This window comes from Lepidochelys olivacea, assembly GCF_965140295.1.
Source record: "Lepidochelys olivacea isolate rLepOli2 genome assembly, chromosome: 9".
Taxonomy (NCBI): domain Eukaryota; kingdom Metazoa; phylum Chordata; order Testudines; family Cheloniidae; genus Lepidochelys; species Lepidochelys olivacea.
Window position 1 is genome coordinate 93,518,627 of NC_140419.1, and position 17,658 is coordinate 93,536,284.

Below are 17,658 nucleotides of genomic sequence, written 5' to 3' on the forward strand. Positions count from 1 at the left end.
CCAGCAAAGCAAGCACGTGCTTGGGGCGGCACAATTCCAGGGCGGCATTTCGGCCACCCTCTTGCCCCCTTTTTTTTTTGGCTTGGGCAGTTGCGCTCTCAGAGCTTGGGGTGGCAAAAAACTTAGAGCCAGTCCTGTATTTACATAAGCTTTATGAAGATAAGGAAACATGATTGAGAGGTGTTTTGGTTTGGTTCACCTACACAGAACAGACATCAGACTTGAAGCCACAAGCAGACATTTGCAAGTCTCCTAAAGCCTTGTCATCATATGCTGTACTAGGTTGTCTCTTTTACTGTGTAACCATTGCTCTCCTGTACCATTTCTGCCTTCTTGTGACTTGATGAACCATGGTGTAAAAGGTAAAGATCAACAGAGATTTTCTTTAAAAAAAGACAGGTTTCAGAGTAGCAGCCGTGTTAGTCTGTATTCGCAAAAAGAACAGGAGGACTTGTGGCACCTTAGAGACTAACCAATTTATTTGAGCATGAGCTTTCGTGAGCTACAGCTCACTTCATCGGATGCATTCAGTGGAAAATACAGTGGCACTGAATGCATTCGATGAAGTGAGCTGTAGCTCACGAAAGCTCATGCTCAAATAAATTGGTTAGTCTCTAAGGTGCCACAAGTCCTCCTTTTCTTTAAAAAAGAGTAGCAGCAGCAACTGCATCATACCCAGCAAAAGTAAAACCTCAGAGAAAATGTTTTCCTACAGTGCCATCTTGTGGCTCTTGATTATTCTAACATCTACAACATTTTCTAATGCCTGTAAATTCACTTGATGGAAGCTCTGTTCTTGAGGATGACACACGATTGTATTTGGGGAACTGTGCACACAATGTTTTACAGCTTCCGTCACATTCCACCACCGAGGTGCGTGTGTGGGGAGGGGGGGGAAGTGTGTGTTGGAGGGATGGAGAAAACATTTCCAATCAATATGCATGCTTTGATTGCCTCCTAACCTATGCCATACCCCCTTCTTTGAGCAAAAAGGGGTTAAACCCCATGGAGAATGGCTGGTACTGTTACAAATAGTTCTGTGTTGCACAGAGGGAGACTCAGGGATACCAGGATGGCTTAGGGTAATAAGTAAGATCAGAATCAGGCCCAGACAGGTTTACCATGTTCACAGAAATGACCTTTACAAAATAGAGTTTTAAATTTTTGATAGTCTGGATAGATAGCAAATGTGGGTGAACAATTTTTGCGACATAACAGCTGATCTAAGTATCTCTCAGTATGAGTCTGCACTGTTGTGGGTGTGAATTCATGTTCTGTAATGTGACATTCAAGTGACAGAGCTGACCCTGGATAATGAGACAGACACCATGGCATTTTTGGTACCGATAGCAATTATTTGATTACATTTTAACCTATCTTAGAGCACAATATTGGATAACTACTGATCCAATGTGGCCAAAAGAACCAAACTTGTGATTCACTTTTTGAGAACGTTAGTCTTCCCCAGATAGAAAGCAAGGGACCATTTTAGAGCCAATTTGTAGCAAAAAGTCTTAAACTATGTGAACGGGACAGAGAAACATGGTGTTTGTACAGTGCCTAGCACAATGGGGTCCAGGTCCATGTCTAGGGCTTCTAGGTGCTATCACAATACGGCTAATGAATTATAATACTAATAACGTGAATGATTAAGAGAACTACTAAGAGCTTGAGCCTGCAGATACTTCCTACCAAGTATAGTATTTATTAGCCTGAAGGGGCATGCAACCTCAATGTCTTTTTTCAAAATGTGTTGCTATTTACTAGGAGTTGGAACTCACCTGTATTACAAAGCAAAGTTGTGAACAGGGAGGAAAAAAATCTTCCAAACAAAGATTTTGAGCTTGTGATAAGTTGATGTCACTTAAGCATGGCCAAGCCCTATGACTTGACTCTCATAGATGAGGTATTTGAGAGGAAGGAGGTTTAAATACAAATTCCCTTGTAAATCTACAGGAATCATTTTACCTCTCGTAAGTTCACAAGACCAAAACATGAACTGTTAGAAAGGTTGTTGCAAATTGTACTCTGATAAAAGTAGGAGGTATTCAGCCAGTGCATGTGGGAAATGGTGAACCATCAACACACCAAAAGTAAGCAGGCATCCTGCAATGCAAGAGGCTGCGAGAGCCTGACAAATCTAAGGGCCATCAGAACATAAAAATGGCCATAATGGGTCAGACTAATGGCCCCTCGAGCCCAGTTTCCTGTCTTCCAACAGTGGCCGTTGCCAGACACTTCAGAGGGAATGAACGGAATAGGGCAATTATCGAGTGATCCATCCTGTCATCCAGTCCCAACTTCTGGCAGTCAGAGGTTTAGAGCCAAAATGTAAAGAAGGAGGACTGACTTCTTTCTAGAGCTAGATAAAGAAGAGATAACGGTGAGAGTGATAGAGTAGATTAGAAGAATCTGAAGAGACATAACTTTTTGTGGGGGGTGGGGGGGAAATCAAAGCTGACTGGGGGATTTAGCTGCACAGCTTTCAAGTTCAGTGGCAGCTGTGAGGCTAAATTCCCTACCTGGCTTTGAAAATTCCAACTCAGATGTTTATGGCCCATGACGGGTGAAGCTTTTGAAGCCATGAGGGAATACATTCATCTTGGCTGAGATGAGACAGCAGGAGCAATAGAGAATTTATGCAGACAATGTGCCATTTACAAGTTCTCCAGCATGTACCTCACTAATGTGACAACTCCACAAGTTGGGCTGTCACATCTTTTCCTTGCATTCCTAGTTAATGCACTCTACACCAGACTATAGTCAGACCAGGGAGAACAGAAGCCCAACTGTACCACGTTTCCATTCCTTGTAGTATCTGCCAGTGGCCTATATTTTTTGCTTCCATTCATTTGGGTATGGTGCTGCCAGACAGTTATTGTAGCCACACTGCTTGTTTGATGTTAAATAAAGTTATTTTATCAGCGTCTCTCGTTGTCAAGATGTTATGTGATACTGAAAGCAGCCGTACTGTCAATGATATGTAACCAAAAGGAATTTATTACTCTTCAGATCAAAATCATGGTGCACCAAATGAAAGCCTAACTTTCTCCAAAGCACAGCTCTCTATCCCATAATCAGCAGCAGCCACCAGGATATATTTGATCTGTCACATGCATATTTCAGCAATGACAGTGCCCCTAAGTTCATGGACAAGGAAATTCTTCTTTGTTTTAGTCTAAATGCAGTCGTCTGTCACGACTGCTGTGATAATGGCACGATTTCAAGTCCAAGGACTCAACAGGTATGCAGTCTCCCAGAATCACAGTAAGGGCAGAGACCACATTAATAGTTATTCTCTGGCTCGTGAAGAGTGCCCCACGCTGTCCTCTCCTGAAAAGAGCTGAGTTCTTCAAAATTCTGGCATTTTATGCACATCAAATGATGAAAATCTCCAAGAAATGGTTATGAGGGTCCACCAGTGCTTGCATCACCATGGAGCGGTAATCACTGATATTCCCATCTTCTTTGGGCTGACATGGCTGGCTCAGAATGGGCTCGGGGTTATTTCTCAATGTCACCTGCACAGTTTGGGCAACTTAAGTGTTCAAAACCCTCCAGTCACCTTAATCACACCTCCAGCAGCATTTGAAGTTTTGCCATGTACACCTCCAGCACAACACCCTGAACAATGAACTTCCCAACCCACAACTGGCGTCCAGTAAGCATCCAAGGTAGTCAGTTTCCACAGGGTGATCACCATGCTTATTTCCATTGTGATCAGAGTCCTCATTCTGGTGGCCTGGTGCTGTAATGTGGTGGAAAGTTCCTCAAACAGGCACAGAAATGTCTCCCATGCCTTGGAAATTCTGCAGTCAGTGCTACTCATTCCAAGTCCTAAGAACAACTTGTTCTACCAGTTAATGAGTCGTAGTCATGGCCTCAAAGTGTTGCTCTGCCTGGAACAGGCTAGCATGGGGCAGAGAGAGCAATGCCTGCATCCAAGAGCTGTAGCTTGAAGTCCATGAACCACTGATTTTGGTCTCTGATTGCCCACGTGCTCTACACTGTTGCCTTTGGAATTCCTTGGACAATCTGTGCTGAACTTTAAGGTCTTCAGTCACCAAATATGCTCACTTAGCAGAGAGCGAGCTCTGATCACCCCAGCCTGAGCTCCCTTTTCAGAATAAATTGCCCAAATGCCAGCAATTCTCCAAGAGTTAAGGGACTTCCTTCTACAAATCCTTTAGGATGTCAGAACACCGTGCATGACTTTCCAAAATTCAGTGCTTTAAGGAGCTCTGTCAGAATCCATTGGATAAGAACCCAATGGACTGTGCAATTGCATCAACTGATTCGAGTGCTGCGTGTGGACACAGGCGAGAACTGCACCTGAAGTAGGGTGGCTTGTGCACTGCATCACAGCTACTCACACTGGCTCAATCACATCAGTTCAACTTCTAATAGCACAATTCACTAGGGTCGGCAAAGCTCCTGAGACACAGTGATTTAAGTGACCAGGCCACTGCTACCACTACTGGAGGTGAAATGTTAAGAAAAAATGTCAGACACAACAGAAGCTTGTTCCAACTATTACACTTGGACATCTAGCAATAACTGCCCCTCAGGATACACGGGGCTTAATTAATTAATTATGCTAGTCTGAAACCCAGGCCACATCAGCTAATTTGTCCTCCTAAATCTCCTGATTTCAGGGAAATTTTACATGTAGATTTTATACTTTCCAGTAAAGGATAGTGAATTTAGCTGGTTATGAAAGTGTAAACTGCTGGCATTATAATCACATACCTCCCACTTAATCAGAGGACTTTAACTGGGATGTCACTCTGGCAACAAATGTAGTGAATGGCAACCATCACTTCTAAATTTAACTGATCTCTTCTCTTCGTTGGAGCTCTTACTTGCCTTGCTCAGGGGTATTACAGTTCAGAGGACTCTACTATCTTACTAGTGGAGGACTAACACTGACTGAGGAACTGGCCCCAGTAGCGTAAGCCTGCTTAGCAATGACGGTGCTCCTCCCAGGAGATATTTAAATGAAATGGAGGTGGATAAGCTGATAAAGCTGTAAGTTTATCAAATATTAAGAATTTCTGGTGCAAAAACTCAGCATCAGTTATCACAAGATGTTGACACTAACAAAACACAACTTGTTTTCTGACATACACTCAGGTTACACTGGCATCCTTGTCTTGCCCAGGCTGTTCAAGATCAGCTGGCATTTTCTCTATAAAGGAAAAAGAAATACCAAACACAGTGTAAAGGCAGAGTTAGGGTAGTGTTTAAAATCTCCTTTGCTCTAAACTAATGCTCTTGCTTTCAGGTTTTATCATTGACTCATGGCTCTTTTCACGCCACTGTTAAATGTTACTTATTATGGGCCAGATTATGGTATCCTCACACAGTGGGAGCAGCGCTTTACTCCACCATCAGTCCCATTCATTTCAATGAGGCTACTTGTGAAGTAAAGTGCTCCTCCGTGCAAGATAGGGTGGCAGAATCTGACCCTAAAGGATCATGCAGAGACCACAGAGTTAAATCCTGACCATCCTTCTCCATGCTGGCATGGCAGGATAGGATTTATCAGGTCTTTGCAATGGATCCTCACCTCCTGTGAGCAGGTTAACCCGACTCTTTGGTTGGTTCCTCCATGCACCCAACACGAGAGTTTTTGCAGAGCTGGGGCTGACTGGGAGGAGAGAGGGGGCAGGGCCAGTGTATCCACCAGTGCACAGATGCACCTGAAGGAGCAGTGGGGGCTATTGCAAACTCAGGGCTGCAGTATTGGCCATGGTGAGACTCATTCTTCATCCTAGGGAAGAGGAAAGGATTTTTCCTTTTCACCATGCAGATCCCCTACTTCTCCCATGCCAAAAAATTGGGGTGATACCGAATAAATTGGGCCTGTTGGCATAGTTTATTGGTCTAGAGGCTGGCTGCCAGTGTTTATTACTATACAGTTAAGGAATAGGTACTAAGGCAACAACACTAACTGAAACACCGAGGTAATACTCTAACAATTAACAGTTTAGATTAACTTTTAAATCAAATCCCTACCTTTCTTCTTGCGCTTGTGGTCCTTAGCATCTTCTCTAAGTAAATCCAGTAAATAGCCACCAATGTTTTCACTCCTATCTGTTTGCTTCTGCACAATTTGCTCAACTTCTTTGTTTGCTCTTAGCAAAGGGTTGGCACACTTACTGCAACACATTAAAACTGCAACTGAAATTGAGTCCTATACAAAGGAGGAAAGATCACAAGACCTAGGGTGAAATCCTAACTGGCATTGACTTGAGTAGGGCCAGAATTTCAGCCCTAGAAGTTAAAGGAGTTTCAGGCAAGGAAAAGCACCCGGACAAAGGCTTTGCCATCTCTGAGGTTTTCTTCCAAGGTCTTCTCTGCTTTTTCACCATATATTCCACACCTCCTTCCCAGTCTTTTATAAAATCCATTTGCATCAACTACTTTAGTTATCATATCTTTGAACTAGAGATCGTCTATTTATTTTGCATAATTTTGAACCAGCTAGAACAATGTGAGTTCAGATGGTTCACTCAAATTTATTTAAATTAAATTATTATTTAAATTTAAATTAGGAGAGACTGAACAATGGAAGCGAAGAGGAAGAAAGCAAAAAAAAATCTAATGAAAATGTAGATACTGTTGATCAAATCCTTGGTCCCATTAAATCTGTTTAAATGGCCATCTGGGATCCCCCTTGGGTAGATCACATGGCCAAGGAAACAACCATGGAATTGCACTCCAACAGTCCCTGGTTGCTGGAATGACCTGAGGGGCTGCCGTAGCCAGTGCGACTTTGACCAGTCCTGAGGATCTGGCCCTCTGGTGTTAGAATAGCATTTTGGTATTCTTCTATCCTTAACCCATAGCATAGGTTTCCCTTTTAGCTAAATTTAGTTTTGTATTTGATCACCCTTGATAAAACATGGATATTGCATGGGGGTGGGGGAGATTCTCAACCTGGAGCTACTTTTGGGAATTACCAAAGATAGTTCATGCGATTTGCAAAATTACGAACTCCATGAGGCTCAACCATCCCCAGTGTCAATCAATGATTCTAGTACGGCAAATATGGCCAGCAAGTTCTTGCATAGCTACAAAACACCAAACCCTATCTTACAGCACCCCTTTAGGAATTCTGAAGTATGAAATGAAAGGTGCTCAATAAAGATCTATACCAGTAGGACTCAGCTGTAGACTATCCATGTATTTTTCAAGTATCTGCCCAGTAGGTCACCTTTCCCACTTATCCTGGCAGGAGGTGGGACGGGTAAGCCAGAAGAGGAAACACCAGGGCTATGAAAGAGAGAAGCTCAGATACCATGGTGATGGGCATGGTACAAGAACCAGAACTCAAGGAAAGGAAAAATTATGTGAAATGGGGATGGGAACATCAAAAAAAGCCCAGGAGAGGGACAACAGAATAGAAAGGAAAAGGTAGGGGAGAAATAACAGAAGTGTATCCTGTGTAGCTCAAATTTCCCACATGACAGAAGGCAGAGAGAGAGAGAGACCATTAGTGAGGAAGTATGAAGAACAAAAACCCATTGACTGTAGTGACTAATTATAGCATTGACTAGAATGAGGCATACTGCGGGTCGGAGCTCGGCAAGTACTTTAGCTATCCAAGTGCTGGGGCATCTCCTGAGTAGACAACCAATCATTTCTAACTATGCCCAAGCGTATGGTGATCTGGAGATGTGTCTAGAACTAGGAAGACAACCAGAAAATTGGTGACCTGAGCTAGAACTGGACCAGAGGTGAAGGCTAGAGTACATATAAAGAAATCCCGCCCCACCCTTCTGCCTGTAGATGTGGAGGTCCCTAGATACAGAACTGGTGCAAGTGCTGCTGTGCAAAATGGCATAATTCGTGGCAGCTGATGAGGAGCTCAACTCTGCAGAAGCTCTCTACGTAATCTTTTATTGGGAGGTTTGAGGCAGGCCTAGGAGAAGCCTGGTGTTTCTGGTGAATCCACGGCCCGATGCTCCAAGAGTTTTGCCAGCCATCACGGAAGCCAATTTTTTGTAGCTCTAGAACGTAATTATAACTCCCACCCCACCAGCTACATTACAAACAACATTAATGTTGCATGCAGGACTCCACTGTCAACTGTTCTGCCATGTCTCTGGGATGCTGATGCAGCCATCAGAAATTCCTCCCAGATACCAAGGTATGGCCCATTAGAAGAATGTTTGTCAAGGCCCCCTCCTCTATCAGCAGCCTTCTTAAACTACCAAAACTCTATCAAAGTTACTACATTATAGGTTTGCTTCTTTCCTAGAATTCCAATATATGATGCTGAAAATAAAAACTATTTAGCATCTGGTTAATCACCAGATTACAAAAGCCCTCTTAGCAAAAGAGCACTATTCCTAGTTAAACTGTGTAATGAAAAAACCACAAAAATGAGCATTTAAACTTTAACGCGAGTTCTCTCAAAAAGAACAAACATTAATTCATTTTCAAGCAATTTTTTGAAGATCATTTTATGCTAATTTTTCGCCTCCTGGTTCCAGAGACACCGACAGCTCAGTGTAGCTCTCTGCATTCTGAACATCAGCTGTTGAGCATAGTGTAAGTTGTAATGTAGCAATTGGCACAGCAGGATTTGTCTAAATGTGGAACTCTCCAGCAAATAGCCATCTGGCAAGCCGCAGCATTAGCGGGAGTGTGTGTATGCATGCCCACACACAGCCTCCTGTTATCTTTTCAGTACAGCAAATTGCACACTTGGAAAACATTCTTAAGAAAAAAAAAGGCAGTTCTGGCACCTTAACTGAGCTATACGTGTTATATGAAGTATTATCCATTCAATATGAATGTCCACCTTAGGCGAATAAATCTTTCCCCATTACCATAACAGCATATATATTCCGAACGGCACCATAATATCAATATTGTAAACCGTTTGCATAACATTCACTTAATGTTTCATACATTCCTGATTCAGTTGCATGTCACTACCTGTGCAAAAGCCATTTTCCTACCTTAAATAACTTCACCATTTTGCAGAACTGTCCTCTAAGATTGAGGTGAAAGAAAAGGTTTTGCCCTCCCTCTACCGGTGAGGAGAGATGGCGCAAATATGGAGCTGTTTTCTTGTTTCCTTCCACTTACCCTTATATTACAAGGAACGATCAATCGCTCTTATCACTGGGGGAATATTTCCCCTCCCCCCGCTTTCACTGCTGTTTCTGAGTTTTCTCTGGATCTAGGATACCTGCTAGTGGACACCATGGTGAACCACCATCTAGACACCAGCCCATGTTGGGTTGGGCAAATGTTGGGTTGGGCAAGAGCTGGGTGGGTTACCAGGGCTGCTATTCATGTCCTCACCCCAGCTGCTGCACTGCAGCTTCCCCTGTAAATAACTGAGACACTGCCAGACTAAGACCCAGATTGGCAAAATTATTTAGGCACTTAACTCCATTGATTTCCATGGAAGTTAGGTGCCTACGGATCTTTGTGAATCTGGCCCAAAGTGGTCATGTGGTTTGTTCTACTTCTTGTTTGTCAGCTTTGCGTTCATGAATTGTACTTGTTGGTGCCCTTTTACTCTGGGTTAGGGGAGGATAATGGGGGAAATAACACAAGAATGGCCATACTGGGTGAGACCAAAGGTCCATCTAGCCCAGAATCCTGTCTTCCAACAGTTGCCAATGCCAGGTGCCCCAGAGGGAATGAACAGTACAGGTAATCATCAAGTGATCCATCCCCGTCGCCCATTCCCAGCTTCCGGCAAACAGAAATTCTGGCAAATTTCTTTTAATGGTTAAAACAATGGGGTACTGGGAAGGGCCTAGGTGGGTCGCTCCCCACTCACTCCCAGCCCTGCATGTGTCCCAGAAGCACTCCCGTTGCCGTGCTCTCACTTCTGCTGGGCCAGAACTTTTTCCAAGTCAAATTATTTTTACTTTTTACGGGGGGTTTTAAAGTAAAACTTTTTTTTTTATGTTTATACAATAGACTTGACTGCTTTCTGCCCTCTTCCCCCTTAATGGCTTTAAACAAGTCTACAGTCCACACTTCCAAGTTACTGCGGTAGTGTGATATGTGTTTAGATCAGTGTCACAATATTTTCTTACCTTCCCTGTAAATATGTACAGCAGAAAAATGGCAGACACCCCAAAATAATCATTCCTCCTATTCCAAGTGCAAACAGTCGCAGTGTCAGCTGAAGTCCTGTTGGTTCAATAGAAGTATATATTAATTATGTGTGATCTAGAGAGCTAGATTCAAGCATACTTGACTGATGCAATTGAGAAAACAACATCTAAGAAAACCAGATGTGTTTAACTAGTCCTGTTATGTGAGCAAAATAAGCAGATGTTAGAAATGAGTCCAGATTAAAAAGATCAAATCTGGAATCTGATCTGAATCCAAACATCACAGATATTTGATAGGTTCAGAGGGAAGCCTCAGTTTTTTAGAAGTAACTTTTGATTATGTATGCCTAGAGCCTAAAAATGAGGCTCCTCTAAAGGTATTTCAAATTGGGCACCCCAAAAATTAAGACACATAAAATCACCAGCCAGTCATGAAAATTTAGGCTGCTGTTCCAGTTCAGAACCACCTCCAGAGGTGCTGGAACAATTTTTATAGTAGGGCTGCTGAGAGCCATTGAATCAAGCTGTAAACTCTGCATATAATGGAAACCACTTCAAGCCAGAGTGTGCAGCAGCACCCCCAGGACCCTTAGTTCCAGCACCTCTGGCCATCTCTGCTAGAAATGACCTTTCACTGTTGCAGTATTGATGTCTCTAGCTCAGTAGTTCTCAAACTTTTGCACTGGTGACTCCCTTTCACATAGCAAACCTCTGAGTGCGCCCCCCCCCCCTTATAAAATTAAAAACTTTTTAAAATATTTAACACTATTATAAATGCTGGATGCAAAGCGGGATTTGAGGTGGAGGCTGACAGCTTGCAATGCCCTGAAGGGTCCCGACCCCCAAGCCCCAGCTTTTGCAACATTTTTCTTAAGGCCTGAGCCTGTTCCCATTAAAGTCAACAGCAAAACTCCCAAGATCAAGCCCTTGAGTCCCCTACAGAAATGTGAGTGCCCTGAGTCTAATGTCTGTTAAGTGTTTGCCTTTTGTTAACAGATTGATCTCTGCAGTTATGATGCACACAGCATGTGTTTCCAGGGCCATAAGTGTGTGTGTTTTCTTTGGACATGTGTTTTACACCCTGGAGTATTCACAGAGCCAATGAATTTACAACTAGGTAACTAGGTAAAATATTAGGCCCTTGATGCTTACCTCCAAACAATAAAAGCTTAAATTAAATGAGGAATCAAGCAGTTGCTGCTAAATAAGCATATTTAATGTTAATGTTCATTTCCGTGCATGTCCTGGAACTGAAGTAGAGAGCTGTAATTCACTGTATATCTTTTGTCTCCACTATGGCGACCGGTCTTTTTACATATAACATAGCCAAATCGTAGACTGAATATTATTAAAGACTTTATGACTGAGTCATGCCTCTCACTAATTTACAGATGCTGGTAGCTTGACTCACACTGAATAGTACCTTACTCTGTGAATAGCTCCCCCTCAAGCCAGTGGAATCACTCCTGGAATAAGATGGTACTAAACTGGAGTAAAGATATCAGAATGTGATCTTACTTTGGTTTGTTGTTTCCATTATTAGTGCTGTGTGCTCAAATAAATGGAAACTGAATTAACTTATGAATATTTCTTTGGGATTTCATGGAAATATGAGGCCAGATCTTCATAACAATACAGACACCCCCACTAAGGAAGACATCATTCAATCCATCAAATCCTTAAAAAATGGGAAAGCTCCTGGCAAGGATAACTAGCATGCAGAATTGTTCAAGGTAAATCCTGAGTTAGCCGCATCTATCCTGGCCCCTCTATTCACCTCAGTCTGGGAAAGGGAAAAAGTGCCAGGTGAGTGGACCAATGGGATTATCGTGAAGATAAAGAAAGGAACTCTCAGTGATTGAAATAACTGGCATATCATCACACTTTTATCTGTGCCAAGCAAAATATTGTGCAAGATCATAGTCCAGCGTATATCAGAGGCAATCAATAGCGTTCTCAGAAAAGAGCAAGCCAGTTTTTGGAAAGGGTGTGTGTGGATGCACAGAGCAGATCCTCACTCTACAAAACAATAGGACAATGCTTAGAATGGCAATGACAACTCTACATAAATTTCATAGACTTTGAGAAGGCTTTTGATAGCATTCACAGGACCAGGCTATGGCGCATTCTGTGGGCATATGGAATTCCTCTCTATATAATCAACATTATTAAAAGCTTCTATTCCAACATGCAGTGTTGATCACAGCAAGCTCAGTTTTGAAGTCAACTGGGTAATGTGGCGTACAACAGAAGACGTGCCAAAAGGCATTAAATGGACACCCTTCTCATCGCTTGAAGATCTGGACTTCGCAGATGATCTCACTCTCCTATCACATACTCAACACCACATACAAGAAAAAAACAACTCGACTCAATGCATTCAGCCAGCAAATTGGACTGAAAATCAACTGCAAAAAGACAGATGATTTGACCTTTAATATTGCCTAACCATCACCAGTACGGATAGAGGATTATGTTCTCACCAATGCAGAAACATTCACATATTTGGCAGCACCATCTGCCAGGACAGCAGAACAAGTCAGGACAGCCGAAACAGAATCAGTAAAGCCAGGAACACCTTCAGGAGCTTAAATACAGTCTGGAAATCATCAAAATACAACACCAAAACCAAATTCAAGATTTATCATAGCTATGTACTTTCAGCACTACTTTAGAGAGCAGAATGCTTGGGCATGAAAAAGTATGACACGTCCAAACTGTCTTCATTCCATACAACCTGCCTCAGAAAAATCCTCTGTATCTTTTGGCCCAGAACAATCTCAAATGAAGATCTATTGACACAGTGCAGCCAACAAGATATGAGCAGCATCATTGCCAGGAGGCACTGGAGATGGATTGGCCATGTGCTTCGGATGGAAACTGATTCCCTCACCAGAGTAGCAAGAAGATGGAAACCTGAAGGCAAGCAAAAATGAGACCGCCCGAACACAACATGGCAAAGAGCTGTGGAAGCCGAGCTGAAAAACCTGGGGCACAGCTGAGGAACTATTGAAAGACTTGCCAGAAAAAGACAGGAGTGGAGGAGTTTCATCACTGGCCTAAATGCCAGTGGCGTAATGGGAACATGGTGATGGTCTTCAGCTCACATAAATTGGTGTAGCAGCATTCAAGTCAATGGAGATATGCTAGTTTATATGAGCTGTAAAGTCTGGCCCACCTCAACTAGAAATTACCTTCCATTGTAATATTGATGTCTAACTTTTTCAGAGTTTTCTTAGGGCTTGATCCTGTTCCCACTGAAGTCAATGGCAAATCTCCCAGAACTACTCTAGTCTAGTATCTTGTCTTTGACAGTGCCCTGGATATAAACCCATATCCATTAGGGTTGTCAATTAATCGCAATTAACTCACACAATTAGCTCAAAAAATTAATCATGATTAATTGCAGTTTTAATGACACTGTTAAACAACAGAATAGCAAGTGAAATTTATTAAATATTTTGGATTTTTTCTACATTTTCTACATGATCTGACCCCTTTATTACATTATATGCAACCAGGACAACAAGCTATAGCTTATCTGTCAGAGTGGTACACTGAAAAGTTAGGGTAATAAACAGAAGAACACAGAATCTGAGCCGATGATGCATTTGGCTAAGAGAATTCTGCAACAATTCACAGGACTAACTTACTGTCTTTGAGTGGAGAAAAGCACTTCAGCTGACTGCTTTTTTTGGAAGAGTGACAACACCTATTTTTCAGACAAGTAGTCTTGTTAATATTCTCTCCTGCTTGGCAAGCAACTACTGTTTGATCTTCTTTGGGCCGACAAGCTTTCAAAAATTAAATAAAGCATGATGTTTCAGTTCTCAGAACAAATCTCAATCAAATAATTACATAATTATAATTTTATTCAATAATTATACAGTTGTATATTTTATAATATTATGATAATTATATATATTCAGCATGTTTTCATGGGGAACACATTCAAGGGAATGGTATAATCAATTTTTGGATATGGAACAATCACTCCATATTAGATTATAAACTTCTTAGGGGCAGGTATCATCTCTTATGTATTTGTACAGCACCTAGCACATTGGGGTCCTGGCCCATGATTAGGATGCCTAGGCGCTGTGGTGGTAATAAATAAAATAAAATAAAATAAAATATATAAATAAAACAACAACAACTAAAGCTCAAAGGAAGCTTCGATCATATAACCTAAGACACCTTGAAAGAACTGTTGATGTTTTAGGAACAGAAACCTTAATATATTTAAGTATAATCTAAATCGCACAGTGTCATGTGCTTCTAATTTTTAAAGTTTTAAAAAATAACTAGAAAAGGAGATTTAGCTTTCTGAGCAGAGATCTGCTCATAAAGAAAATGCAACACAAAAACCCTCATAAGTTTTCATTCTAGTACATGGTTTTCTGAAAGACCGACCACACGGTATGCTGCAGCTACCTATATATCTCTTTGCCTGATACTTAATGGTATGCACCTACTGGGAAGTCATTTTCAGCCAGCAGGGACAAAAAACCTAAGAAAATATCATCCAGATGGCTACAGTACGTTTGAAATATATTTAAAATTTGCTGTTTAATACCTAATTTTTTCAGAAACTCTGTATAAAGGTCTAAATGTATAAAATATTTATGAATAATGGGACATCTCCAACATGTTATGTGCAATTTACTTTTCAGTAAAACGGGTATTTGCAGTGTTCAAGAAAGTAACTGTATTTCCCAAACAAAGCATATGTACTTTCACATAAAAGACTTAGATACAAATATGAACATTAGAAATTATTAAACGGGGCGTGGGGAGAACAGGGCATTCAGTAAAACTACGACTACGTATCTTCCCTTGTCAGGCACTTACACAGCAATTGTGGGACATCATATAGATCCTGCTAAATTCACTTTTATTGCATCCTTGATCCTGTACCCATTGAAGTAAATGGCCAGTTCCGTTAAGTAATACAGGATCAGGTATTTAAATCAGTTACTCTGTTATGTCTATGGGGCTAGATCTTCAGCTGGTATAAATTGGTGTAGCGCCAATGACTTTCAGTGAGGTTATGCAGATTGACACCAGTTGAGGATCTGCATACCTATAGTGCTGCCCATAACGGTTTCCCTTTTCCTTATTGCTCTCAGATCTCATTAGGGAACTACTCTTGCAGTCCTTGAACATCTGAAAGTCCCATATTGAAATCAAAGGAGCACTGGGTGAGTGAAGACTTTTAGCATCAAGTATCATGTGGTCAATGTCTACAGCAATATTTATGGACAAATCACATCAACTACTTCCTTTCATGCACTGCTTTGCAAGTGTCCAGTGTTACATGGCATGAATATAACACTGCGAACATGTCTATAACATGTCATTAGAGTGAAGGACCTTACAGCAGGCAATAATCATGCAACAATGAAAGCAAATCTATGTTCCAAATGTAGATATAATGTCACATGGCTATAATGCCACTTCTAATAGAACCTGCTAAATGACATTGTAACAAGATTTTACCGATTGGGTTGAATGTTTCAAATACGTTGAATGCACGGAAAAAAAAAAAGAATACAATACAATGATCACAGCAACACTTACTCCCTGGATTGAAGAAATTTAATAGAGCTTCCGATATATCTTCTAGCTTCGTTTTAGGTTTGTTGGGTGCCACTTCACTTCTTTTTACAACATCCTGAAGTGGTGAAGCAAAACCTGAAAGCTCATAATGATTAGCTCATTACTATCAATATATACATAATTAATTACATGCAATGACATTTTCATACTGATTATCTTTTATTACAAAGGCATTTATAGTCATTATGAATTGTGCCTACTGATAGCTAGCAGGGTTAAGTATAAATGTCTTTTTTGGCTCTATTCAATTATATTACTTTAATTTGCTTCATGAAGCAAGATGAACAAAGAACTATCGCTTTGTATAATTTAAATTATACTAAAGAACACTTTCCATCAGAAATTGTCAAGATCTAAAGCATTACTGTTCATACACAAGCTGTAGATTACTTAAAACCTGCACCATATAACAGTAGATGTATTTCCTTTTCATTATTTATATAATAGCAGCCCTTTAAGGTCTCATCTGAGATCAGAATCTCATTGTACACTGTACCAACAACCATAAGAACCAGTCTCTGCCCCACAGAGGTCAAACTTAATAGCCATGTCTATACTTACGTCTAGCTCGACACTGCTGCAATCGATGCAGCGGTGTCGATTTAGAGGGTCTGATGAGGACCTGCTAAGCTGATGGCAGAGCACTCTCCTGTTGACTTCTGCACTCCAACTCCCCAAGAAGCATAAGGTAAGTTGGCAGGAACGCATCTCCCATTGACACAGTGCAGTGTAGACACCTAAGTCTACCTAAGTTATGTCGATGTCAGTTACGTAACTTACGTAACTGAAGTAGCGTAACTAAGGTCGACTTACAGCTGTAGTGTAGACCAGCCCAAAGGTAGGGGAAAGGAAGTATCATCACTATCCATATTTGGCAAGCGGTGAAATGAAGCAGAGAGAGATTGCCAAGGCCACACAGGAAATCTGTGGCAAAGGCAGGGGTTGAATCCAGACTGCCTATGTCTCAGGCCAGTGTCTTAACCACAAGACAATCCTCTTTCTTGGTACAACAAAGATAATAATTGAAAATGAAGAAATTCATTACACAATACCACTGAGGCAATATCAACAGATGGATTAAAAGGAGAGGTGGTGAAACCTGAGAGCAAAATGTAATGAATCACCAGGACTCATGAGTCAACACAAGGCTGAGTTCCAGCATCTCATAGCTGAGATATTAGTGGCAGATATTGCGGAAATGTTGGTTGGCTAGCAGTCATCTTACTTTTCAATAAAATTTGTGGCCATTTCTTGGAAAAACTGTGAAATTACAAGTTCCCCTCCAGAGGCTAGGCCATATAAGAGAATAAGATCCTACTATTGCTATCAGCTTATGGAGTTACTCCTGTAATCAAGTGGCAGTGGCAACTGATTATACTGCTGATGAACCTGGTCGAGCCCAGGTTTCCCCTTCTTATGGAGAACAATCCAAGCCTATTAAAGGAACATGCATGTGGCTCCATACTAAGAACAGAGAGCTACGAAGCTGCAACTACCCTGCACACAAATAGATCCCTGCACGGTTGAAAAATTTATATCTGTATCTGATCCGCAAAAATGATCCACAGATATTGAAGATTTGCAGGGCTCTAGACTTAAAATCTGGATCTGCATCCGTTAAAATGGTCTGTGGATATCTGTATTTACATCCATAGCTGTGGATATAAAGCAGATATCTGCAGATTGGCAGGACTCTATGCACAAACACAGCTTGTACTATGGAGATTCTGAGTGTGTGCATCCATGGCTGGATGTAAACTCTCCCTAGACTATTAGGAGTTGAAGGTGATTAAAAAGTAATTTCCCCTCATGTTAGAGCAACAGACTCTTCCAGATGTGTCTGAACCCTTTCAATATCACTCCTGAAAAGTACTCACAGCGGAGCAACCAATGGTTCTTCCTCTCCCTGCAGGCAAAGTGTGCTGCATTTGTGGTGTGACATCCCGAA

At 41.4% G+C, this 17,658-nt stretch overlaps 1 protein-coding gene across 1 annotated transcript; it reads right to left on the minus strand.

The window, feature by feature from the left end:
- Positions 1-5,129: 5,129 nt before the first annotated feature.
- On the minus strand, positions 5,130-15,894 carry FMR1NB (FMR1 neighbor; the record flags this gene model as incomplete). Its single annotated transcript, XM_084639228.1, has 6 exons — positions 5,130-5,188; positions 6,019-6,161; positions 10,071-10,167; positions 13,745-13,885; positions 15,672-15,785; positions 15,840-15,894. 6 exons carry the CDS (start codon positions 15,892-15,894, stop codon positions 5,130-5,132), a joined length of 609 nt encoding a protein of 202 aa, XP_084495354.1.
- Positions 15,895-17,658: the final 1,764 nt, after the last annotated feature.